This window comes from Heliangelus exortis, chromosome 28 (assembly GCF_036169615.1).
Source record: "Heliangelus exortis chromosome 28, bHelExo1.hap1, whole genome shotgun sequence".
NCBI lineage: Eukaryota > Metazoa > Chordata > Aves > Apodiformes > Trochilidae > Heliangelus > Heliangelus exortis.
The window spans coordinates 4554780-4579711 of record NC_092449.1 but is presented as its reverse complement, the minus strand read 5'-3'; the positions used below and the strand labels follow the sequence as shown (position 1 = coordinate 4579711).

The 24932-nt window shown below is 62.1% G+C and overlaps 4 protein-coding genes and 1 non-coding gene across 6 annotated transcripts; 2 read left to right on the top strand and 3 right to left on the bottom strand.

The window, feature by feature from the left end:
- Window positions 1-1659: 1659 nt before the first annotated feature.
- Window positions 1660-5009, bottom strand: PLPPR3 (phospholipid phosphatase related 3). Its single transcript, XM_071727940.1, has 7 exons — window positions 4822-5009; window positions 4478-4663; window positions 4257-4386; window positions 3875-4070; window positions 3732-3789; window positions 3312-3485; window positions 1660-3230 (listed from the first exon to the last, which is right to left on the bottom strand). Exons 1-7 carry the CDS (start codon window positions 4894-4896, stop codon window positions 1983-1985), a joined length of 2067 nt encoding a protein of 688 aa, XP_071584041.1. The 5' UTR covers window positions 4897-5009; the 3' UTR covers window positions 1660-1982.
- A 2439-nt stretch (window positions 5010-7448) lies between these two features.
- On the top strand, window positions 7449-9560 carry LOC139788269 (complement factor D-like). Its single transcript, XM_071728026.1, has 5 exons — window positions 7449-7608; window positions 7810-7963; window positions 8147-8291; window positions 8651-8908; window positions 9084-9560. Exons 1-5 carry the CDS (start codon window positions 7548-7550, stop codon window positions 9258-9260), a joined length of 795 nt encoding a protein of 264 aa, XP_071584127.1. The 5' UTR covers window positions 7449-7547; the 3' UTR covers window positions 9261-9560.
- Window positions 9561-9897: 337 nt separating this feature from the next.
- Window positions 9898-18004, bottom strand: MED16 (mediator complex subunit 16). 2 transcript variants are annotated; one of them, XM_071728021.1, is made up of 14 exons: window positions 17573-18004; window positions 17104-17211; window positions 16726-16895; window positions 15723-16154; window positions 14939-15044; window positions 14117-14272; window positions 13646-13857; window positions 13181-13387; window positions 12604-12814; window positions 12262-12395; window positions 11984-12176; window positions 11523-11739; window positions 11044-11127; window positions 9898-10473 (listed from the first exon to the last, which is right to left on the bottom strand). In XM_071728021.1, the coding sequence occupies exons 1-14, from the start codon at window positions 17706-17708 to the stop codon at window positions 10347-10349; spliced, it is 2493 nt and encodes an 830-aa protein (XP_071584122.1). In that variant the 5' UTR covers window positions 17709-18004; the 3' UTR covers window positions 9898-10346. The 2 variants fall into 2 exon arrangements, 1 of the variants encoding a protein (XP_071584122.1); XR_011722817.1 differs by having other exon boundaries at window positions 10377-10473; window positions 11496-11739; window positions 17573-17852.
- A 240-nt stretch (window positions 18005-18244) lies between these two features.
- On the top strand, window positions 18245-18351 carry LOC139788321 (U6 spliceosomal RNA). Its single transcript, XR_011722841.1, has one exon. It is a non-coding gene; the product is annotated as a U6 spliceosomal RNA (small nuclear RNA).
- Window positions 18352-18463: 112 nt separating this feature from the next.
- R3HDM4 (R3H domain containing 4) lies at window positions 18464-24768 on the bottom strand. Its single transcript, XM_071728025.1, has 8 exons — window positions 24610-24768; window positions 22440-22594; window positions 22197-22315; window positions 21822-21945; window positions 21307-21398; window positions 20241-20326; window positions 20094-20149; window positions 18464-19423 (listed from the first exon to the last, which is right to left on the bottom strand). The coding sequence occupies exons 1-8, from the start codon at window positions 24759-24761 to the stop codon at window positions 19320-19322; spliced, it is 888 nt and encodes a 295-aa protein (XP_071584126.1). The 5' UTR covers window positions 24762-24768; the 3' UTR covers window positions 18464-19319.
- Window positions 24769-24932: the final 164 nt, after the last annotated feature.

The following is a 24932-nucleotide window of genomic DNA, read 5'->3' as shown; positions in this document are numbered from 1 at the left end:
TGCACCCCAGAGCCAGCCCTGACCTGGGCCGGGGGGGTCCCGGTTCTGCTCCCTGTGACCCTGAATGGGGGCCGGGGGAGGAGGAGGAGGAGGATGAAGCTCCTGGGGCTCCGTCCCGAGGCTGTGGGTCCCCAAGCGCTGCAGTGGCGGTGGCTGGGGGGCCACCGGGGGGCCGGGGGCTGCGGGGATGGCGGTTGCCATGGAAACGCCGGGTCAGAGGCAGCGGGAAGCGGCGAGTGACGCCATCGCTCATCGCATGGAGCCGGGAGGGGTGGGGGCTGTGAGCCCCCCACCCAGGGCAGCTGTCCCCACCGGCCTCAGCCATCTCCAGAGGCTCCGAGTCACCTTCTCGGGCCACCTGCACCCAGGTGAGACCCAGGTGAGACGAGGTCACCTGCAGCTGTGACCTTTCTGCTGCCACCGGCCAGTGTTGGACCCCGGTCACCGACCCCTTTTACCCGGGCAGAGCCCCCCCCTGCAGCCCCCCCACCCCGAGCTGCTGCCAGCAATCCTCCCCCTAATCCCCGGGTGGCTTTTCCAGCACCGCGCCAGCGTTATGCTGGATAATCCATATGTTTGCCAGGCGGAGGCTTGGGGATATCTACAGCTAATCCAATTGGCAGTGCCAGTTCGGTGCCACCCTCACTTCACCCCATTTCTGGGGGGGGGACACGAGCTGCCCCTGCCCTGTACCCTGGGCTGTCCCTGTGCCCAGGGATGGCTGTGGGGATGGTGGCCACCACACCCCGGGGGTGATGGAGGAGCCGTGACAAACGGGACCAGACGCTCCCCGTGGGGCCGGGGAGGCCGTGTCAGGCAGGACACCAAAGGACATCTCCCAATGCCTGTGCTGCGGGCTGGCATCCTCTGCTGTGATGGAGGATGGGGCTCTGCCTGGTGTCACCCGGCCTCGTGGCTGTGCCACCGCTGGTGGTGACGCGTGGGAGCCCACACGGTGCTGGATCCCGTGTTGCCACAGCGACGTGGTGGAAAACTGCATCGGTGGCATCAGCACGGGAGGACGGTGAGGGGGCCTCAGGGGGTCTCAGTGCCCTGGGCCCCTCCATCCCCTCAGCTCTTGCCTGTCCAGAGCAGCCCCCCCAGACACTGGTGAGCCCCATCCTGCCCCCAGCAGCCCCCCCACCCTGGTGAAAGAGCCCAGCCAGGGAACATCCACATCTTTATTTGCTTTTCAAACCACAGCAGTTCCAGCCATTGCCCGACAGACACATTCACAGCCTGCAGACCCATCCCCAGACCCTCACTCCTCGGTCCCCAGCCCAGGGCTGCTGCTCCTGGGGATGATGCTGGGCCTCAGTTCCCCCTTTGCAGGCCCCAGCAGTGCCCGGACCCTGGGACCCCACCCCAGCACCCACCCTCTGCTTCACCCCTGTAGTATTTACAGCCTTCACCTGCCCAGAGCCCTGGGCAAATGCCCCCCTGCAGCCCCCAGCACCATCCCCCCCTCATCGTCCCTAACATGCCCCAGTGGTGTGGGATGGGGGTCTGTGCTGACCCCTCCCTTGCTATCCTCACATAACCCCCAAGCATCCACAAATCCCTACACAACCATTGTCCCACTGCAGCCCCCTTCCCCTAGAGACCCCTCAATCCAGCCCCCCAAAGCCCTTCAGCACCATTTGCCCACCCCCTCCCACCAGACAGTCACTTCCAGAGCCAGAATAAATCAACCCCTCAGACATGTCAGCACCTCTGTTAAAGAGAAAAAAGTCAAAAGTGCCTGGAATGGCTCAGCCCTGTGGGCCAGGCGGATCAGAGCCCCCCGAGCACATCACAGCTGCCTGGGTGGCAGCAGGACCCTGCATGGGGGGGGTCCCACACACATCTCCGCTGGGTTGGTGTGACCGTGCTCTGCCGTGTCCTCTCATCACCCCAAAGACAGCCCCATCCTGACACCCCCAGCAGAGGGACCCCGGTGTCACAGACCCCTCCTGAGCCAGGGCCAGACACGGGGGGAGGCCTCAGTCCTTAAACCTCCTCCCGGCTTGCATCTTCTTGTAGTAGTGCTCCACCTCGCTGTCCGCCTGCCCCTCCCTCTCCGACGGCTTCCTCCGCAGCGTGGACTCGCGGCTGGCAGTGCCCAGCAGCCCCTCGGGGGGGTCCCCGCAGCCCCCCGCCGCCCCCGGGATGGCGGCCAGGCTGCCGTAACGCGGCTCCTCCTGCTCCATGTCGCTGACGGAGGAGCCGGGGGAGACGCCGGCGCTCTTGGCCGGGTGGAAGCTGCGGAAATCCTTCCCCAGCTCCCCCAGCTCGTAGGCGTCCGGCCCCTCTGGACCCTTCGGCCCCGACTTCCACTCCCAGGGCCCGTTGCCGGCAGAGAGGTGGACGACGGGGTGGTGGGGGGCGTGGGCATCGATGGTGATGATGCTGGAGCTGTCCCGCTCCGAGGGCGAGCGGTACTGCGAGGAGTCGGAGCTGGTGGAGGACGAGGACGTCTCCGAGTGCTTGGGGGTGACGGAGACCATGCTCTGCTGCTTGGACATGGCGATGACCTGCATCAGGCGCGGGGGGTTGGCCACCCGCTGCGCACCCCCTTTCTCTGCCACCATCACCCACTTGGCCCTCACAGCCGCCCCGCCGCCAGCCGTGCCAGCGCCCGCCTGGCTCTCCTCGGGGATGTGCACCAGGGGCGAGGTGCCCGCCCGGGGCTGGATGAGGACACGGGGCCCCACGCCCGCCCGCTCGGCCGCCCGCGCCTGCACCGTGGGGTAGAGGGAGGGGGGAACGTCCTCGCCGGCGTCCCCAGCGCCCCGGCCCTGCGCCGGGTCCTCTGCCAGGGTCATGCTCCGGCCCTCCAGGGATTTCTGCTTCCACTCAGTGATGAGCTGCTTGGAGCGGGAGGCATCCACGGGGACGTGGATGGTCATGTGGCGCCGCGCGGGGTCGTCCATGGAGGGGGTGTTGACGCGGGGCAGGGTGTTGCTGAAGGTCACCATGTTCTCCTTGCCCATGGGGCTGCGGGGGGCCAGCAGGTCCACGTCCACACTTGCCCGCTTCAGGCTGCCCAGAGAGTTCTTCTCCCGTGGCACCGGCCGCGCCGCCTCCTCCAGCTGAGTCTGCGGGTTCAGCTCGTCGGTGCTCACCGACTTGTTCTGGTGGTACACGGAGTCGTGGCCACGCTGGGTCAGCGCCCGCAGCGCGTCCTTGGCCGGCGCCGGCACCGGGACCCTCTCCTTTGGGGCGTGGAAGTTGCCGACGGCGTGGAAAGCCTGTGAGAGGGGGAGTGCAGGGTCAGCGACCACCCTGGGGACCCCTGCCCGCACCTGGGGACGGTGGGGACCGACACCCACCAGGTAGGCGGCGATGCCGGAGCCGATCAGGAATCCCACGTAGACATCGGTGGGGTGGCTGCGGTACTGGGTGATCTGGGTCAGGCCGCAGATGCCGGCAGCAATGGCAAAGGCGAAGACCAGGATGGGCTTGAGGAGTTTGGTGCTGTCCGAGATGATGGAATTGAAATACATCTGGTGACAAGGGGGCAGGAACAGGCTGTTACTCAGGGCTGGTGGCACTGGCACCCACTGCCATCACAGCACCGCAGCCTCCCCTGGTGGAGCTCGTGGTGCTGTGGGGCTGCAGGTGCCCGTGTGTGCAGGGGGCTGTGCCCACCCACACCCGGCACTGGCACGTGTGGTCTGTACGTGTGCCAAAGGGGAGGGACGGTGCTGCCCACGCTGCCACACGTGTGCCAGGCAGTGCCGGGAACTCACCGACACGTAGACGGCAGCGAAAGCCGAGAGCGTCGCGTGTTGGGAGGGAAACGTCTTCCTGCGGGAAGGGGGGGACAGGAGGGATGGGTCGGGATGGGGCAGGGGGTGGCATTGAGGCGCAAGGTCTCGCCCTCCACACCTACCTGGCAGAGAGGATGGCGTGCTTGTCAGTGCCTGAGCAGATGTCCTGAGTGATGTAGGGGTTGGCATCACAGGGGGTGCCCAGCAGCGTGTAGTTGGGTTTGCAGACGGTGAGGAAGAAAGGGGCGTGGTAGCCGGTGGCCAGCTGGATCACATCTGTCACCAGGGCCGTGGCACAGAGCCCAAACACGTGGACACCTGGGGATGGCCAGAGCAGGCCGGCGGATCAGCCCCTGTCCCACCCAGGGCCCACCCAACCCTGGGGCACCCGCAGGTGTTGGGATAGATCCCGAGCAGTTTCTGGGGTCTGGTTCATTCCTGAAAATGCATCGGGGGTGCCCTCAGGTCCTCCCCAGCCCTGGCCTGGGCGGTGGCACAACGTACCCACAAACCTTACGGTCCGGCGCAGGAAGGAGTTGAAGTTGCAGCCGCCAGCGTTGATGCTGCCTTCGGCCCCGGCACGGCCCTTCAGCCGGGACTGCAGGCAGTACACCATGCCCTCCCCAACCATGATCTGGGGAGGAACCAGCAGCTCAGGGCATTGCCGGGCCCCCGGCACCCCGGCACGGGGACCCCAGGCCCTGGCTTTACGCCCCGGGACGCACCGAGGCGGCGGGCGCGGCGAAGGCCAAGCTGAGCAGCATCAGCAGAGGGATGAGCTCCTCGTTGGTCTCCACGTAGGGCATGGAGAGGGCCCGGTCGTGGCACTGGAAGCCCACCTTGGCTGGCTTGAAGAGGTCCGTCAGCTCCAGGAAATAGAGCGTCACGATGGAGGAGGCCACGATGGGCAGCTGGGGGGGCAAGAGCGTCGGGACCCTTGGGCCACCCGGTACCAGGGGCACCAGCACTGCGTGGCATCGATGGAAAGGGGCAAAGACCCCGTCCCCTCTGTGCCACGGCAGAACCAGAGCCCGGGGAAGGACCCCCCGGCTCGGGCCCCCACACCCACCTCCACAAAGTAGAAGCAGGGCAGGAGTGTCATGCTGTCCTTGGGGGCTCTGGCCTTCTCCTTGGGGGGGATCATGGTCCTGGGGCAGGTGCCAGGGGCCCTACAAGGGACACCAGCATCGCCCCCAGTTCTTGGGGGGCCAGGCAGCCCCAGGCTCACTCCCCTGCCCCCCCTGCAGGTGCCCACCAGGGAGAAGATGTCAGTCCCCAGGGGCTGCCCCCACCGGGACCCCCATGGGCTCAGTCGGGCCGGGCCGGGGGTGTCACAGCACCCCCCCCAGGGGACTCCCAGCACCCGGGGGGGGTCTGGCCGAGCCGGGGGCTGTAACAACAGGTGGGGCGGAGGCTCGGCTGTCGCGACAAGCGGCCGCTACCGCGACTGGCGGCGAGGATGCTGCGGAGGGCGTGGGGAGGGGGTGTGCCGCCCGCGGAGCCGAGCCAAGGATGGGGGGACCCCGGGAACGCCCCCGGGCCCAGGCCCTGAAACTGCTGCCGAGCCCGGCTGCAAAAAGAAGGTGGGGGGGCACACGCAAGGATAATGGGGATGGAGCAAAGGGGGCGATAGCGGGAGGGGCAGTAACGGGGAGGTATTAACGGAGGTTATTAACGGGGGAGGAAACAAGGAGCAGGAGGGGGATCCCACGGCGGGGGACGGCCACCGGGGGGTGGGCGCTCCCGGCCGTGCCGCAGCCGCGGGCGGGGGTCGGGCCGGGGAGGGGAGGTGGGAGCGTCCCTTTGTGCAGCCCGCGGCCGCCCTCCCGCCCCCCACTCACCTCTGCTGCGGCCGGAGCGGGGCCGGGGGCGGCGGGGGAGGCGGCGGGGGATCGGCGGGGCTCCCCGGAGCCGGGATGCTCTTGGCTCGGCCGAGTGCGGGGAGCGGCGGCTTCCTCCGCCCCCACCACCTCCTCCTCCGCCCCCTCGTCCCCACCACCCCCAGCTCCGCCCCTCTCGGATCCCCACCGGGGCTTTAAGCGCCCCGCCGGGCCCGGGAATGGAGGTCTGGGGGGTCGGGGGCGAGACAAAGGGCCGGGCGGGGCCAGAGGCAGAGAGCAGGACCGCCCCCCCGCCCTGCTCTGCACCCCCTAAAGCTGCTCCGCACCTTGGGCTCTGCACTGGGGGGTCCCAGGGCCCCGTCCCACCCCTCGCCGGGTCTCTGTACTTCCCCGGGTCAGCCCTTTCCCCCTGTGTGCTGCGGAGAGTGGGGATCACGGCCCGGGGACCCTCCTGCCCCGCAGAGCCCCCTCCCTCCCCGGCTGACCCGGGGACTACCAAAAGTCAACGTCCCCAAACTCAGGGGTGCGTGGAGCTCCCTTTTCCCCTCAGGGACTGCAGACTCTCTTGATGGAGGATGAAGCCCCCCGCCCTGTCCTCCTCCACCCTGGCTGCCCCACGCTTGCCGTGGTACCCAGACCCAACCAAGCCGGAGCTCCTACCCTGTGCCCCCTTGCCCCCCCCTGCCCACCTTCAGCCCCCACCGCCCACCCACTCGTGTTCCCTCCGGGCTCTGCACATCCCCCGCCACGGCACCGGCCATGCCCTTGTTCCATTTTTGATCCTAAGTGGACAGAAATCTCCCGGCGTATTTAACGTCTAAATCCTGAATCCCTGGAAGCTGCCATTAAGCCGCTCTCCCTGCAGACCCCCCCACTCCGGGTTGAGCCGGGCTCGGCCGCCTCTGGAGCTGGCCGTGTCACGACACCATGTCGCGACACTCCGGCCTCATGGTCTGACCCCATCCGCCACGTGCTACCTGGGGCAGGGCAGGATGTTGAAGCCCCTCACAGGGGATCCCCCCCGCTCCGGGAACCTCCAGAATCCGCCTGGCCTGTGTCCGCGGCCGGGGTCGGGGGGTCCTTGGGGCGGGGGGTGATGGGGGGGGGTTGGGGTCTACCCAGCCGGACAAAGGGACCCGGCGGAGCGGGAGGAGGAGAAAGGGGAGGAGGAGGCGGGCGGGATCCAGCCGCTGGCCCCGGCCCGGCCGCTGCCCGGCGAGGCCCGAGGTAGGGTGAGGGGCTCTGGGGACGAGCGGCTCCAGAGCTCGGGGACGCGCCGGGACGGGGGGCGAGCCGAGGCGGTGGCTCCGCTTAGTGGCACCGGGGAGAAAGGCAGAGAGGAGCGGGGCTGCCACCGCCATCACCGACACCGCCATCTCCGCCACCGCTGCCGCCAGCCCTCACAGGAGCTCCTTAGGGCAGAGGGCCCCCCTGTGGACACCCCCCAAGGCGCTGGTGGTCCCGATCCCACTGTCCTCGTCCTCGCCAGCCCCCAGGACCAACTCACGGGAGATGCTCAGGTCAGGTCCACAACCCTGGGCACCCACCGAGCCCCCCAGCACCCACAATACACACCGCCCCCCCCCTAGGCAGCCCGGCGGGGGTCCCTGGTCCGGGGGGCTGGGGCCAGGCCCAGGCGCTGCCGCGTGTGCCGGAACCTTCGCGCATCAGGAGCCAAACCGCAAACAACAGCCCAGAAATCCCCGGCAGCGGGTGCCAGGTTCGGCAGCTGGGACGGGCTGTTTCCTCCCTCCCGCGCTGTTTGCGCTGGGAACTCTTGACCCCTTTTATAAAACACTCGGCCCACGCCACGGAAACTTCCCCCCCCCTCCCCTCCGCCTTCCTGCCCTGCCGCCGCCCCAAAGCTGGACTTAAAAACCAGCCCGAGCCCCGCCGAGCAGCATCCGCCCTGCAGACCCCGCACCCTACAGCACCTCCGGGCTCCACCTCAGCCATGGGGCCAAGTCCCACTCCGGTCCTTGTCCTCGCTCTGCTGCTGGGGGCTACAGTGAATGGTGAGTGCACCCACCCTCCCTGCGACCCCTGAGGGGACAGACTGGGCAGCAATGTCCCCAGCACAGGGTGGGGGTCCTGCCCCCCCCGATTCTGTCTGTAGCCAAGTGCTGCCACATCCCACTGGGGGTGTACAGGGACACCAGGATGGGTCTGTTGGGGTCCCGGCCTGGCTGACCCATCCTCTCTCCCACCTGCACCAGGGCAGCCCCGGGGCCGGATCCTGGGGGGCTCAGAGGCCGAGCCCCACCTGAGGCCGTACATGGCCTCGCTGCAGCTGGATGGGCAGCACGTCTGTGGGGGCTTCCTGATCGCTGAGCAGTGGGTGCTGAGCGCTGCCCACTGCACCGAGGAGACGTGAGTGATGGGGAGGGGGTCAGCGTGGGGGGGGGAGGCTGCTGGCCTCAGGCCAAATCCTGGTCCATAGCCCAGACCCCAGCGTGGAAGCACCAGGACTCTGCTCTCACCTGCAATGACCCCCAGGAGCTGTGGCAGCCCTGGGAGGCAGAACCCCTGCTCCACATGCTGTCTCTTTTCCAGGGATGGCAAAGTCTTTCAGGTCCTCCTGGGTGCCCACTCTCTCACCCAGCCAGAGCCCCACAAACGCCTGTACCGGGTGCGCACCCAGATCCCCCACCCCGGCAGCAACATCCACAACAACAAGGACGACCTCCTGCTCCTACAGGTGGGCTGGGGGCTGCCAGGACCCTCCTCCTGCCCCACCAGGCACGGACCCTCAGGACCCTGTGGGTGGGGTCACTGACTGAAACCCTCAAAGCCAGGCTGGGACTGCTCGGTCCCTCTTGCCCCGTCCTGTGGGACCATCCCCTTTTCCCCCACCAAAGACTTTTGGGTGGTATCCAAGTGCCTCCTTCCTGCACCTTCCCCACCATCCTTGTGGCTCACTCAGGCCGCATCCTGGGAGCTGCAGGTGGAGCATGAAGCCCTGGGGCTGGGGGCAGCTCTGGTGGTGGGCATGGGCTCTCCCCATGGACACCTGGGCCCAGGTCCCATTGACCTGGATCCCCTCTTGCTTCGCGGCAGCTGGAGGAGAAAGCGGAGCTGAACGAGCACGTGCGGGTGCTGCCGTTCCAGCGGGAGGACAGGGACGTGGCCGCTGACACCGTGTGCGACCTGGCGGGCTGGGGCACCATCAGCCACAGCGGCCGCCGGCCCGACAAACTCTACCAGGTGAAGCGGCCGGTGATCAGCCGCGACGTCTGCAACCACCGCACCCTGCACGACGGCACCATCACCGAGAAGATGATGTGCACCGACTCCCGCAGGAAGGACAGCTGCAAGGTACCGCCGCGGCGGGGACGCTGCGGGGGCGGGGAGCGGGGCGGGCAGCGGGGAGGATCCCCGCAGCCTGGGAGAGGTGAGGGTGGGATGGGGCTGCAGGGACCCCCCAGCTCGGGGGCTGGGGACCGGGCAGTGGCCCCCCCCCCCGCAGTGCTGCTGACTCCAGATCCCACAGGGTGATTCCGGCGGTCCCCTGGTCTGCGGGGGGGTGGCCGAGGGGGTGGTCACAGCTGGAGCCCGCGTCTGCGGAAACTACAGGAAGCCGGCAATCTACACCCGCATCGCCCCCTACGCCGGCTGGATCGACAGTGTCATGGCCGCCGCTGCTGCTGGGGAGGGGGACGCTCCCTGAGACACCCCCCACGGGTGTCCACGCCACAGCTTGCTGCTGCCAGCACGGGCAGAGAGCCTGCACTGCTGCTGGGGGACTGGGGACTCACAGAGCATCCCCCGGTGTGGGGAGGAGGGTGGGCCAGGGGACCACCAAGAAAAAAAAAAAGGGCAGGGGGTCCCTGGCCTCTCCTGGCCAAGTACAGGGCCCAGCCAGGGGGTCACAGCCCCCCCTTAGCTGGTGCAGGCCAGAGGCTTTGCTGAATGCTGCCCAACCACTGCCACGACTGCACTGCAATAAAGCCACGATGATTCCTGCAGAGCTGCTGGGGCTGGAGGGGGTTTGTGGGACCCCCTGCTTGGGGGGGCTGCAGGCAGTGCCAGGGGGAAGTGGGGAGAGATGCAGAGGCTGAGCCAAATCCCCTTCTCTGTGTTGACTGGATGCTGAGAGCCCCCCCGTACTCCCTTGGTACCAGTGTGGGGTACTTGGGGGGCAGGTGGGGATCCCACCGAGCCCTCACACCCCCTCCACACCCCACTGTGTACCCCATGGCCAAACAGCCCTGTGCCTCAGGGGCCACATCCTGCAGGCCTGCGGGGTGCAGAGCTCCACCCTCCTGCCCCAGCCCTGGCCAGGCCCTGGGTGACAACAGCCAAGATTTTGTACAAAACAAAGAAACTTTTATTTACAAAACCGCTGCTGGTTCAGTGAGATCTGAGCAGGGGTTTGCTCCACACTCCCATCCCAGGAGGGGACAGTTCTGCTCAAACCCAGCCCAGGGTGAGGGTGAAGCCTCCTCCCCCCTCCCAGGGGAGTTTAGAGGAAGGAGCTGGTATTTGGTCCCCTTTTGCTGGGGATGTTGCTGACCCACAGTCCCCCCATCACCACCCCCTCCCCAGGCAAGGGCTGAGCTGGGGCCCGGCCGTGCTGGGGACACCAGGGGACACCAGGTGAGTGCCCTCCCCCAGGCAGTGATGGAGGAGCCTTCTGGCTCTTCACTATCAAGACCACTCCCTCCCCTCTCCCTGGCAGAAAGATCCCTGCAGGCAGCAGCTGCTGTCCCTGTGTCCCACACAGCTCCAGGGCAGGCGGGTGGTCAGGGGGGGCTCAGGAGTAGCTGAGGGGCATCCTCCTCCACAGCCCCCCGCAGAGGCAGTTCTTGATCCAGCGCTGCTCCCACTGCTTCACTGCTGTCACCTTGTTGGGTGACTTCAGCATGGTGACACAACCACACCTGGAAAGGAGCAGAGAGGTGGCACCAGGCCCAGGGGACAGGAGTCCAGGACAAAGCCAGCAGGGCTGGGGTGTCTGCACGGGATCAGGGGAGGCCGAGGTGGAAATTTCACCATCTGCAGGTGATGTTTGTGAGCGTTAAAAGCAGCTCAAACCCTGCCAGCAATTATCTGAAGGGAGGAGGTTATCTGGAACAGAGGCTGCCTCAAGGCAACAGCCCCCAGTAGCTCTTTATACATCAAACAGCAGACAATCACCTTGTAAAAATGATCTGCTACAGAGACTATTAAAACTAGTAATTAAAGCTAATTCAAACACATGATCAGATGGCTGTTTGCTCCCCACACCATTATTTTGAAAGCCAGGCTCTTTGGTGGGGGTGGATGAAGGGGGCAGCACAAGGGCACTTGAAGCAGCATTTCCTCCTGCAGACACAGTGAAGGTGAAATGCTACCAGGACACTGGCTGGGAGGGGAAATGAGACTGAAAGAGCTTCTAAGCAACAAAAGAAAGGTTTGAGTGTCTGCCCAGACCTCTCCTGTGCAGGAGAGGCTGCTCCCTCAGCACTCACCTGGTGCAGGACTTGCACTCCTCTGTTGGATATGCCCCGAGGTGAAGCCGCCTCAGGTGGTCGATTTTGGGCTGTCCAGGTGCCCTGGTAGGAAGAAGAACAGGAACTTTTCTAGAATGTCACTTTCTAAAAGCTGTTTCCAGGACAGCAAACTACACTTCAGTGGCTACCAGGACAGAGGCTTTGACTGCCTGGGCCAGAGTGGCGTGGGGATGGAGGCCACACACACTGCCATGGGTCTGATCACAAACTGTTGGGTATTTCCACTCCATTTGCCACCTCTTTTCAGCACTTTGTGCTCTCAGCCCATTGCAAGTTAAGAAATCAATTCAAGCAGAGAGAACAAACTGCTCTTGGGCAACACCAGCATGTGCATGAGCCAAAAGCCATGGCTGCCCCCGAGCCCACTGACCCTTCAGAGCTGGAAAGAGACCCCAGAGCCCCCCCCTCACTACACTGGTTGGTTGGGGGCTCTGCACCTGACAAAGGCATCGAACTGGGAGGAGACTGTGTGACCAACGAGCCCGGGAGCTTTCCCAAACTGCAGCCTGACAAGCTGCTTGTTCTGCAGCTTGCTGATAATGCCATCGTTGATGGGCAACCAGTCAATGTTGGGGATGAGCAACTGGCTGGGCAGGAGACAACATTCATCTATCAGGGTGTCATCTGGCTCAGTTATGTGATTTTCCTCACGACCTGCACGGAAAATGAAGCAGAAAGAGAGAGAACCAGCATGATCTCTAAACTTTTCCTTTCAAGACTGAAAGAGCTGCATGTGGTTTCCTCCTCCACCCGCCAACCCAGCACAGAAAACAATACCCCTGGCAGCTCACTCGCCCTTCCCCAGCACGCAGACCCACTCACAAGTCATTCCCCACAATTACTTGTTCCCCCACCATCCCCAGGAAGGAGGATCCTTTTGTTCAGGGCAAACACTCACAGCAGAGCCAGAGCTTGGTGAGGAGCCTGAAGAGGAGGGACATGCTGTCCTGGGTGTCAGAGGTGGCCGTGTAGACGGGCAGGCAGCTGGGCTTCAGCAGCCCCCAGATACGGATCACCACCATCAGCTCCCTGAACATTCCCAGGGAGGCTCCATCCCGCAGGAAGCTGTGCCCAGGACGCACGGGAGAGCCCTGAGGGAAAATCAAGGGGGAGTGGGATGGGCAGGCAGCCAGCTGGGATCACAGCCCCGGGTTCAGACAGCTCCTGAGCTCTCACCTGGTTGGGAAGGCTGGCCAGCAGGTAGAGCACGAAATCTCCCACCCACTGGATGAGTTGCTGCAGGGACTGCAAGGTGGTCATCTCCAGGACAAATTCCTCCGTCTTCAGGTTAATCATCACTTTGTCAATATCTGAAACAGAAGCAAGATAACTTCTGACTCAGGAAAATAAGATCCCAACCTCACCCCCTGTCCCCGGGGTGCCAAGGGAGGTCACCCTCCTCTTCCTCAAACCCAGGGAGTCACCGTGAAGCCGTGGCACTTCACAAAGAACTAACAGGGGAATGGTCTGACACAAAACACCCAGAAGTCAGTGCCTGATGTGATGAGCAACCAGTACCTATGTCTGTGATCTTGGAGCAGATCTCGGTGAGCCGGTCCCCGGGACTCTTGTCTGGGGTGTTGAGGAAGTGTGGGCGCAGCAGAGACTTCAGGGTGCAGCTGATGGCAATGAGGAAGAGCTTGGCATGGTAATCACACACCCGGGCAATGGTGCTGGAGGAGAGCTTGCAGAGAGAAGCCTTCATGGCCACGATGCGTGTGGAGAGGACCTGAGCAACAGAGGCACCAGGAGCAGTGCAGAAGTAAAGGCAGAATTAGAATAAGCTCATTAATGCAAACTGCTTTTTTCTCTACTGTTTCTGCCACATGAATGACAGGAACAGTGAATGCTGCTCTGCACAGGCACAAATGGTGCTGCTGTGCCCAGGATCTCTGCCAAAAATAGACTCCACCACCTCACCACGAGGTTCCAGCAGGTAGAGACCCATTAAAATGGAACCTACTTAAACAGAGGTTCCTCCCACACCAAGGACTGCCCAGAGACAGCCCAGCCAGGCAGTGGGAGCTGCCTGTCCCTGTCCCTGTCCCCATCCCTGTCCCCATCCCTGTCCCCAGGGACCCGCAGCCCCTCTGACCTGCTGCAGGGCCGCGTTCTGCCTCATGTACTCTTCGTGCAGCTTCTCCACCAGGTTCTGGACCATGTTGGGTTGGACGTGGAGCAGGATGTCCCACCAGTCATAGCCAGTGACCATGCAGTACTCCAGCAGGAACAGCAAGTGACGGAGGGACATGTTCATGTCCAGCACGTGGCCCATGGAGGGGGAGATGCGGAGCATGCTCAGCTGAATGGGAGGAGGCAAAGGAAAATCCCTGTCAAGAACCAGACTGAGAACATTCTGCAAAGCTGGAACAGGGCACAGGGCCAACTGCAGCCCAGTCCTGACCCAAAGACACAACTCCAGCAGTAACGGGATACATCCCTACTTGTTTAATGTGGATCACACAGCTGGAAGTAACATTCCCTGCATTTTTCTGAGTGATCCATCACCTCTTAGAGAGAACCTGAACAACTCACAGCCCCTCACAACAGAACGTAATACCTTCCCGTGACTGTCGATGCCAGCCAAGGCCAGAGAGGTCCAGGAGAGCTGCATGGCTTTGAAGTGCACCAGGGGAGCAGCAGTTCTCTGCCTTTTGATGGTCTGCTCGTCCACAGGGCGCTGGGAGGAGGAGCTGTAGAAGACAGCCATCATCTGCAGGGACAGGCGGTGAACGATGTGGACACTGCCATCATGGAATGCCAGAGCCAGACCTGAGAGAGCAGAGAACTGAGGCTGAGCAAGGGACACCTCCTGGGACACATCTCCACCACCAAAAGCCCATGGGACAACCAGGTAGCACCCAAAAGGTCACGGGCACACTCGTACCCTGAAGCCACGCAGTGTGTCACAGAGAGAACACCTCCCTCCACAGAAAAAACGTAGGGGATGGCCAGGGAGAAGCCATCTCTGGCAAAGTTTTCCAGTCAGCATTTTCATATAGTTTCATACAGCAGCTCAGCAGGTCCTTACCCAACCCGGGGAAGAACTTGGTGTCATTGGCCACCTTCAGGTCGGTGTTGGTCAGGGAGATGGGCAGCTTGGGCAGCGCCACGGCCGACACCCGGTCCAGGTCGTTGGTGGCAGAGAGGATCCTCCACTTCAGGATCATGGGCTGCTTGTCTCCAACTTGGAGTGGAAAGTAAATAAGTGAGAAACCTCTCCACGAAGAGATCAGAAAACACACTCCCTCACTCCTCAGTTTCTGCCCCTGCTCCTGACCAAGCACTGATCAGGTACTCATCCCACCAGCCCTGTTTATTTCTCTCTTATTTCCCTGCTATTTTTTTCTGACCTCAGCAACTGCAGAGACAACAAACTCTTTTGCCAAGCCTCCTTTGATGGAAGACTCTGCTGATGGTGAGATTAAAAAATCACGATGTATATTAATCCTTTTGCATTTCACTGGAACAAACTGCATTATGTCATTTGGTTCTAGCTGAAGTAAGGTGGGAAACTGTGCAGCCCGGGGAGCTGGATGAAACCAGCTTTGCTGCACCATCTTTTTGCTTTGGAAGGCTCAGCTTGCCCTGCTCCCAGTGGGAAGAGTGGCTGCACAGCGTGGCACAGAAAATGGCTTTTATTGAGTGAAAGTAACAATCAAAACACTTCCTGGAAACCAGCAATTTGTTGCCTAAGACACAAACAGAATAGAGCACATGACCGAGAACACCTGAAAAGTAAATACAGCATTCTAGATTATCCTATACATGCAACAACACATCTGAGAACCTGTCTTGCATTTCCACGTAGACCTGGCTCCTGTTTTTCCAACAATCAGGAGCAGAAACTCACCCACAGGGGAGATTTGCTGGAAGATGTTATTGACTGGCAAGCCCTCTTTCCGCAGGGACCAGCACTCCACGATGCTGCTGTTTTGGTTGGAAGCACAAAGCAGCACCTGCAGAACAGAAACCTGTACTGTGACAACAAACCTGACAACCATCCCATTGCATTTCCCTCCCTCCCTCCATTTTGAGGCTCCTTCTGCTAATTACTGCCCAACTCCTTAGTCCCAGCTAGAAGAAGAGGCAGAGCTTCTTCCTGCACGACCTCATCTCTTACAGCCTGATGTCACTCAGGTGCATCATGAGCTAAACCTAAAGGGCAGGAACTGACAGGGCTCCAAAATGGGAGCAGAATCTGCCTTCTCCATCCTAGCAGGAGAAGGGAGGTCAGGCTGCATGGAGTCACTTAATACAGAGTGGGATTATCAGCAAATAGAGTTATGCTACTAAATTAAGACAGACCCAGAGCTCCAAGAGAGAGCTGCTTTCAATCTGAGAGCCACAGATGAAAGGCTTCACCTCCCTGAGCCTGCTGGCAGCTCGCAGAGCTCCCCTGACAGCCCCTGACAGAGCTGGGAAACAAACAAAGTGTAATCAGCTCTTCAGGCTGCTTTTCCACAAACCAGGGCTCAGCTATGACCCCCCCATCCCTCCTAGGAGCTGCCTGTGTGCCAGCTGGACTCGTGGCACCCCCAGAACCAGCGGCCAGGAAGGTCCAAGGGCATTGCAGGACACGAGCATTCACCTCCAGAGCTCTGGGGAAGCAGAGAGGCTGCAGGCTCCTCCCTCACCTGCTCGGACATGTCCCGGGCCAGGAATTTGAGGTGGGTGATTGCTGGGTACTTGTCCTTGCGGGCAGGGTCTGTGGTGCAGCGCATGAAGAGGGAGGGGAGGATCTCGGTGTCGATTTTGCACTTCTCGTTCACCACGCTGACGCAGACTTTGTAGAACTGGACCGGGGAGGTGCTGCTGCCGTCGGACGTGGCCACCACGATGTTCCCCCCCCCCGTGAAGGCCACGTCTGCCAGGGCCACGCGGCAGCGCAGGCGGCAGAGGCTCTCGGTGGAGGTCAGGACCTGCCCGTTGGGCTTGAGGAGGGAGACGGTGACCAGCCCGCTGATGGTGACAGCGATCCAGCCCTCCATGGGCTTCCCCCCAAACAGCGTCAGCGACGGGGAGAACTTCACCCGGGAGAACTTCTCCCCAAAGTTGGATGCTCCAGACTGTGGGTGAAGATCAACAGCAACAGGAGAGGTGTGAGGTGCTCCCGGGCCCCAGCTCACCCACCCCACCCCTCCCACTGACCTCCCCTCTCCCTTCCTGAGGCCAAACCCAGCTCTGACCCTGACCCCCTGTGCCTCGGGCTCTCCAGCCCCAAAGACAGAGCAAGGGTCCTCTTGGGGGCACACTCCAAGAGTTAACATTTTAAAAAATAATCTAAGTAGGTAACTTGGGCTTGGTAAAGTTTCTCCTTTGGAGTCTGACAGAATTGGACACATTTCGAAACAAGCACCTTATCTCCTGTTCCCAAAACCCTGCATCAAACCCATCCATCTTTTATCTCCATCTTACGGCCAAGGAAATGGAAGCACCAGGATAAGGACACAGTTAAAGTGCCAAAAGAAAGGAGGGATCCTACCCCTGCTGAAATCCAGCAGGAAGGAGGAAGCTGACTTTTCTTTTTACTGGAAAAATTCCCCTACTCGACTTGCCCCAGGAGCCCAGAGCAGAACCACAGCCAGGGGTTTCCCCAGCCCTCTGCTCGCAGGCTGAGCCAGCCTTCCTGGCACAAACCTTCTCCACGTGCAGTGCCAGCTTCACGCCGTTGTGCAGCCAGGACAGGGCCACCACCGGGTCCCCCTCCACCACGCTGCCCACCGTGTTCTCCCAGCTGTTGGCCAGGTGGTCAGTCATGCTCCAGCACTTGATGTGTCCATCTGCATCTGCTGAGAGCAGCCGGGAGCCTATGGCACCAGCACCGTGTCAGAACCAGGGGGACAGCCACAAATCCACCAGAACATCAAAGCCCCCCAGCACAGCTCCAAGGGACACAACTCATGGTGACAAGAGGCAAGCTCCCTCCCTCTCTCCCTCCCCATGAGGATTTGTTTTGGGAAACACGGACACAGGGACAGTGGGACACAGGGGTAGGGAGAGGGGCTCCAAGCTCACCTGACTGATCCCATTCCAAGCATGTGATGACCTCTGTGTGCCCAGAGTTGACAGAATAGACGTCCCAGGGATGCTCGGTGTCTATGATGTGGACCATGTGGGTGAGATCTGCAGGAAAAGAGAAGTGAATCCCTGTCCCTTGTTACTCAGCTCGTGCTTCTAAACCCACAGGGCCTCAGATGATGCCGGGGAAGACACAAAATGTTTTTTTTTTTCTACTAAGGAGTTTTGGGAAGGGAAACAACTGTGCTGGGCTTCTCAGGTGAGGTACCAGACAGCAGGGCAGGGCTTGCCCTGGGCTGGCAGTGAGAACCACTCCCCAGCGAGCTTAATATCCCCCAAAACCACAGGAATGGAGGGAAAAGAGAGGGCTCAGTGCTGGTGAGAGGTTCCTGGGCCAAGACAGAGCACAGGCCACCAGCGGCTCCCCAGGGCAGGGCTCCCCCAGCCGCCCCCCAGCCCACCGAACCTTTCTCCTCCTCGTTCCGGAGGTCGGTGGTGAAGGCGATGAGGTTTCGGCAGGACCAGGCGCACACCAGGGGGATGGAAGGGCAGTGGTTGCTCTTCGGCTTTTTCTCCCACTCGCAGACGTAGGCCAAGTCCATGGCCGGACCCGGGACCCCGCGGGGCGCCCGTTCCTCCCCGGCAGCACCGGCAGCTCACGGGCGGCACAGGCCGAGCCCGCGGCGGGGAAAGGGCCTCAGCCCGGGGGTGTAGGGACACAGGGCCGGGTCCCTCGCGGGGCGATGAGGGAGGGGGTAACGGCCCCTGGGGACGGGGGTGCCCGAGCCCCTCACAGGGAATGGGGGGTTCGGAGGAGGGTCCCAGTTCCTCGCCGCTTCGGGCTGCTCCCCGCCCCGCAGTCAGGCACCGGCACGGGCAGCCCGGGCAGGGCGGGGAGGGATGGTGCCACTCAGCGTCTGTCATTTGCATGAACGCCTACCCACAAACACAGCGGCGGAAACAATTTGGGAGAATTTGGGAGAAAATCGGGGCTAAATCGCAGCGGCGAGATGGTTCCAGATGGGGATCTTTGGGGGAGCTCATAGCGCGTTAACCCACTCAGGAAAGTGCGCTCACCCTATCTGAGCAATTATCTTATTGTAGGATCTTATATAGCTTCGGGGTAGCACAGGGATTCGTGCTCGCTTCGGCAGCACATATACTAAAATTGGAACGATACAGAGAAGATTAGCATGGCCCCTGCGCAAGGATGACACGCAAATTCGTGAAGCGTTCCATATTTTTTTCCCACCTCCTTTTCCAGGCCGTTCTCTGGAGACGCCTCCCACCCCTCCCATGCCCGCCCGACCCCTCCGAGCCCGTTCCCCCTCCCCAAACACAGACACAGACAGCGCTTGGGAGCACCGTGCTTTATTGTTCCATCAAGACAAGCACAGGAGGCACGAGGCGGGGTCCCCCTGCCCCTGGGGGTCCCCTCCCTTGGTGGCAGTTGGTGTCTTCACGCAACCCCGCAAAGACCCTCCCAGGAGCAGGGGGTGCTGTTGCAGCAGGCTGAGACACAGATCCCCAGCGACCCCCTGCATGCAGCCCTTGACGTGTGCTGGGGACACAGGGAGACCCTCAAACTGCCCCCACGGCAGCCGCAGGGTCCAGCACGCACACACACACACACACACACATATTTACACACACTTAAAAAAACACAGGCTATGTTACACTTAAAAACACCTTACGCGGTGCAGGCAGTGTTGCAGGGAACGGGGTGCAGCCAAAATGCTGACAGGTGAGATCACCTGGGAGCCTGCACCCTGCCCGAAGGGTCTGAGACCCCCACGCATCACCCCAGGGTGGGCGCAGAGCCGGACGCAGCCTGGGAACGCGCCAGCCCTGGGGCTCTTCCGCTGCTTCAGCGTTTGCTCAGCAGCTGCCAGGAGCTGTTTCACCGCAGAAAAATCTGGACTGAAATCACCCCAGGAGCGTCGGTGGGTTTGGCCCAGCCCGATTATTTTTAAAAGCACCCGGGCTATAAATAGACACACAAACAGTTCCAGGGAGAGCAGCTCCGGCCGGGACACGGAGCTGAACCCCAGGGACAGGGCAAGCAGCAGATGGGCACCTGCTTCACCCCCGAGTCACAGCATCGCACCCCAACACCTGGTCCTGGAGGGGGGGGAAAGGATGAGCCCCCCAGGGAGGCTGCGAGGGGCTGGGGGCAGGTGGAGGAAGCGAGGGGCAGGCAGGATCCAGGGGCATCAGCTCATCTGCTCCAGGTAGTCTGAGAGCAGGAGCTCGGGGGGCAGGAAGACGTGGTGTTTGTTGCTCACTTTCATCTGACGTTTCCCTTCGATGTTGGAACCTGGGGGCCAAAGGGAGCAGTTAGCAATGGCCCTGTCCCCCCACGGATCCCAAACACCGTGTCCCCAGCCCTGTTGCCTCCCCTCCTCCCCTGTGCTCTGTGCCCCCGTCCCCTCAGCACATCCCTGCTCGCACCCCAGGCTCAACATCATTAGTGCTCTCGTGCTGTTTTCGACAACCAGCTGCTAATGAAACGCTCAGCAGCAAAGCCTCCTCCACAGGGACAGAGCCCACTGCCTCTCCTCCCCTTCCTTGGCAACAAAACCTTCCAGGGAAACCCGCGGGCACGGTGTGGCCTCGGCTGCTCCGTGTGGGAGGAGGCAGCAGCTGCAGGGGTTGGAGCCCCTCGAGCAGCCTCGTGCTTTGAGACATCCAGACCCAAAACCAAGAGGAGAAATGGCTGTGAATGGGACTCCCCGCAGGCAGAGCAGGGCCCGGCCATCACCCTGGCTGCTGGGTTTCATCCCTGGCCACCCAACACCCAAGCTGGTTATCTGTGAGCTGCAGCACAAGGTGGGGCTGGGGGGAGGAAGAAGCTGAGCTGGAGAGCAGAGATAGTGAGGAATAGAAGGGAAAAACAACAACCACCCCCAAAAACAACCAAACAACCAACCAAACAACCAACCAAACAACCAACCAAACAACCAAACAAACAAGCAGGAGGCTCTTACTGGCAGAGATGAGGTCCATGTACTGGCAGAGCGCGTGGAGCAGGAGCCGTTCAAAGCTGGAGGAAGATGGGGACAGAGTTAGGGCTCAGGGAAGGCCACACGTGGGGTGCACACAGTGGGGACCCCATTCCCCTGGGGGGCAGATACCTGTTGTCCATCAGCGCGGTGTAGACGGAGCGAGGGGTGACAGAGAAGAAAGCCAGGAGCTCCTCCTCCAGACCCTCCAGTGTCCCCTGCAAGGAGAGGGCAGGGGCTGTCAGCAAGGGGGGCAACGCTGGACCCCCCCAGACTGGGAGAAAGCAGGGAGCCAGGCAGGGAGAGATGGGCACAGCCCTCCAACTCCACACAGCTCCGTGCCCGTGTTCTGCCTTGAGCTGCTGCCCCAGGAACATCATCTGCTTGTGGGACAGCTCTGGAAAGGGGACATGTCCCCCTCTCCACTCTCCAAGGTGGGGAAGAACCCATCCCCTGCCAGCCCTGCCCTTGGAGTGCCAAGGAACACCTTGTGCCTCGCAGCTCCTTCCCTCCCAACGGGACAGCTCAGCTCCGTGCAGCTCCCCGGAGCACCGTGACCCCTGGGACAAGCAGCAGAACTGAGTCTCATTTGAGAACAAACTGAGCAGAAGCCAGTGGGCAAGAGGAGCCCAGGCTGCTTTAAGAGACTAATTAGAACCAGGAAAACAAACAGAGCAGGAAAACAGCCCCATTGCAAGGAGGGGGCAGGGAGCCAAGCACCCCTGGGGCCAGCAGCCCAGCGCGTGGCAGCTCAGGTCCCCGAGCCAGGTGGCACCAGGACGTGCTGGCTCCTCTGTTCATCAGTTTATGCAGTTTGATCCCTTTCAAAACACACTGAAATTCTGTCCAAATAGCCTCATGCAGACTGTCATGCAGGACCCAAAGGCTCCTCTGCTACCCCTGTGGGTGAACATGCTGGGTTACCCGTTACCCGCTGCACACCCAGCAGAGATGGGGACACAACCAGGCAGAGGTGTCCTGTAACTACCAGAAAAATCTGAACTGAGGCAGGAGAAGCCATGCACAGAGGGAGCAGAAAGTCTGTCTGCAGTCAGCTCCAGCTGCAGAGGTCAAACGGGAACTGGAGCACATTCCCCAGCAGCTCATCTGAAATTCAGCCCTTGTCCAGCTCTGAGGTCAAGGCAGCCTGTGGGACACGGCCAGAGCCCTGCCCACCCCCCAGAGCCCCCCAGCTCACCATAGGGATCCGGCCCCGCTTCAGGGTAGCGCGGAGGCGGCGGCTGATGCGCTGGAAACACTCCTGGGGGGTGTCTGCGGGGTGCTCTGCAGCTGGGGAGGGGACAGAAGGGCCCAGATCACATTCCTGGTGTCTGCACAGCAGCACCTCTCAGAAGAACCCCAATGTCCCCCCCAACACCCCAGCTGCCTCCCCCTGTGCTCCTGCATCTGCACAGACTCACCCTGGGAGCATCACCACCCTCCCCAGCCAAGAAGGGTGTTGGAGATTTGGGGGTCTGTGCCCATAACCCCAGCCATTCCCAACCCCCACAAACTTTCCTGGGTTCATGGGGGGGGTCTGCTGGGCATAATCCCCCCAGCTGCAGCACCCGAGGGGTTGGCTCCATCAGCCCCCTGGCTGCACCGGGGGAGGTGCAGGATGCCCTGCGGAGGGCACAGGGAGCAGGATGTGTCCCCAAAATCCCATGGGAGGGAAGGGAGAGGCTGTCCCCACCCAGTGTCCCCTCCCAGCACCTTTCCACTTGTCCCTGCTCTTGCCCGGCAGCTTCCTCCTGTGCTTCCTCCCAGCCTCCTCCTCCAGGTAGAGCAGGACTCGCTCCTGCTCTTCTCCTGACCGGTTCATGAAGTCGTTCCAGATCTGACAAGACAAGGCCACACTGCAGAGCTGTCCCGGGAGCCCCCATCACTCACTGCATGGCCACTCCCTGGCACCCCAGGAGCCCCCTCCTCACCCACCCATCCACCCACCCCAGGGGCAGCCCAGGAGCAGCAGCTCAGACCGGAGGCAGAAGGTGCTGGGTTGGAGGGACGGACACCGGGTCCCACCAGAGCCACACGTGCTGGTCCAGGGCTCCCCCCCGGACCCGGGCAGGGGGTGTCTGTGCCCACCTCCACGTAGGTCTCGTTGTTACAGGCCTCGGTGAAGATGCTCGGGGGGGCAGAGGGGGCAAGCTCACCCTCATCGCTCCCACATTCATCTCGCTCCAGAAGCGTCATCAGGAAACGAGCTGGGAGGGGAAAAAAAGCAAAGCTCCTGAGAGGGGGTTGAGCCCCCAGCACCCCCTCTTCCCACAGCAGAGGGTTTGGAGCAGGGCCTGCCCACCCTGGGAAGACCCAGCCCTGGTTCTTTACTGTTCTCCAGCCTCTGCAGGCTCTTGCGGCCCTTGGCCCTGGGGATGAGGTCGGAGTTGCGGATGGCCTTGTTGATGTAGTACTGCTTCCTCTTGGAGGGGGAGAACCTCTTGGATGGGGAGTCCTCCAGCGGGGGCAGGCAGTCCTCGATCCTCCTGTGGGGACAGGCGGCACTCGGCACTGAGCCCACCCCAGACCCTGGGCCGGGGACGTTCTGGGTGACCAACCCCACCAGCACCGTGGGACTCATCGCTGCGGGGGGTTCCCCCCCGAGCCAGACACCCCCCACACCTCACGTTTGTCATCACCAAAGCTGGCACGTGGCTGTGGCTGTGGTTGGGGCCCGACACCCCATCATGGCCAGCAGTAGTGACACCCCTGATGCCAGCTCTTCCCTCTGGACCCCACTCTGCTCCCCACTACAACCTGCCCCAACCAAAGGTTGGTTTTGCTGATTCTCCATTCTCCAGGGATGTGACCCTGGCCACCCTGGCTGCAGGAGCCTTCCCTGACACCAAGCTGCAGCCCCCCAGGAGAAGAGCCCTGCTCCCAGGTAGGCTCAGAGGCATTTGGCTTCTGTCAATAACAATCCCGTGGCCAGGGCGTTACTCAGATGTGTGCAATTTAGGAACTACCCTAAAACTGAGATGATTTCATGTGGCAATTAAACTGAGCTCACCGGGCACCGAACGCAACTGTTTTGGTTTCAAAGTTCACCCAACCCTGCCAAGACAGGAAGACAGGAAGCTTCACTCTCTTCTCTCTTGCTTTTTGAGCTCTGCATCGCTGCTTCCCCTTCTGCTCTGCCCAGGTTTTCCTCAGCTCCCCAAAACACAAAAACCCTCCCAAAACACACCAACCCCCCAAATACCACACCAACCCAGAGGAAACAGCAGCAGAGGTGGCCTTGGAAGTAATAAAAGAGACACACGTATTCCCGGGGGTGGCTGAGAGAGGGGTGGGGAGCTGTAACCCAAGCTGCAAACAGAGCAGGCAGCACTGGTGGACTGGGATTTGATACAAAGGTGGATAAAACCCCAAAAATAACAGCGGGAGTCACCTTACCCAGCTGTGAGTGCAGGGAGCTCTGCAGCTGTGAGCCCAGCACTACCCGGAGCCATCACCGTGCGTGGCCCCGGGATGGCTGTGCCACAGAAAAACCCAGCACCGAGCCAGAGACCAAGGCAAATGCTGGAAAACGTTCCCTGTGCTTTCATCAGCGTGGGGCAGCAGGGTGGGGAGGAGGGCTTGTCCTCCAGGTGACACAAAAGGGGGGGGGAAATGATAATAAAAACAGCTGTGCGAGTGTCACCGGGGGGCAGGGGACACATCAGGGGACCCCCGGACTGGGTCTGGGGAGAGGCACAGCCCCAGCTCAGTGAAGCCTCTGGGGCCATGCTGGTGGTGCTGGTGCTGGCTCAGGGGCTGGCACCCGTCCCGGCACTGCCACGTCTGCCATGGGGCAGAGCCTCGGGACTCGTTCCCAGCTCAGGGGACTCACAGGTGACAGTGACCTTCATCCTGTGCCAGCACAGCACAGCCCCACGTTGGGCCCCTCACCAGGACCCTCAGAAACGGACCCCTCCCCATGTGAGTGCATGGGGTCTCCCCTACACCGGGGGTCCCAGGGAGGGGTCCAGCACCTTTGGGACCACCGTACAGAAACTCCAGCAGGTTTTCCTCTGCTCCAGGCAAGAGCCCCCCAGCCCCCTGCCCTCTGCCAAGGGTTTAACCAGTTCTTGTTATTTATCGTTCAGCACAAGGGACCGAAGCTCGAAGCAAAACCCCCGCTGCTGGGCAGGGACCGGGGCAGAGACCCCCAGGTTCCCGATAGCCCCGTCCCGACCCCCTGCCAACCCCGGTGGATGCAGCCCCGGGCCCGGTTCCACCCCGCCTCTCCAGCCCCAGAGAGCGCCTGTGACCTTCAGCGGGGTAAACACTAATTAGCAATTATCCTAATCACGGCCTCAAGCCTCTGACAGCACCAGGCGCGTTCCTGCACCGAGCCGAGGGGGTAAAATCTCTCCCGGGGCAGCGCAGACACCCGTTCCCCTCGGGACAACCGGAACCCTCTAAGGGAGGGGAGATGCGAGAGGGGCTGAGCCCACCGGGCCGCCCTTTCCGATCCCTAGACACCTCCCGACCCATCCAACCGGAGCCCCCCACTCACGGGTAAGGCTCCTCCGACCCCGCACCGCCCCGCAGCACCACCATGGTCCGGTTTACCGGAGACTCCCTGCAGGAAGTGGCGTCAGAGGGGTGGGGCTGCACGGGAGTCCCGATGCGGGGCGGGGTTATTGGGAGAGGGGGACTCATACACATATGCACCGGGACTCGGTAGCCACCGGGGGGCGCGGTCCCTTTAAGGGCCCCGCGGCGGCTCCGCCGCCTCGGGACCCTTAAAGGGGCCGCGTCCCCCGCTCCGCCATTTCCCCGCCCGCCCGCCTGGCGGCGCTGTTTCCCACATTTGCATGCGGCGGCACCAGCCGACCA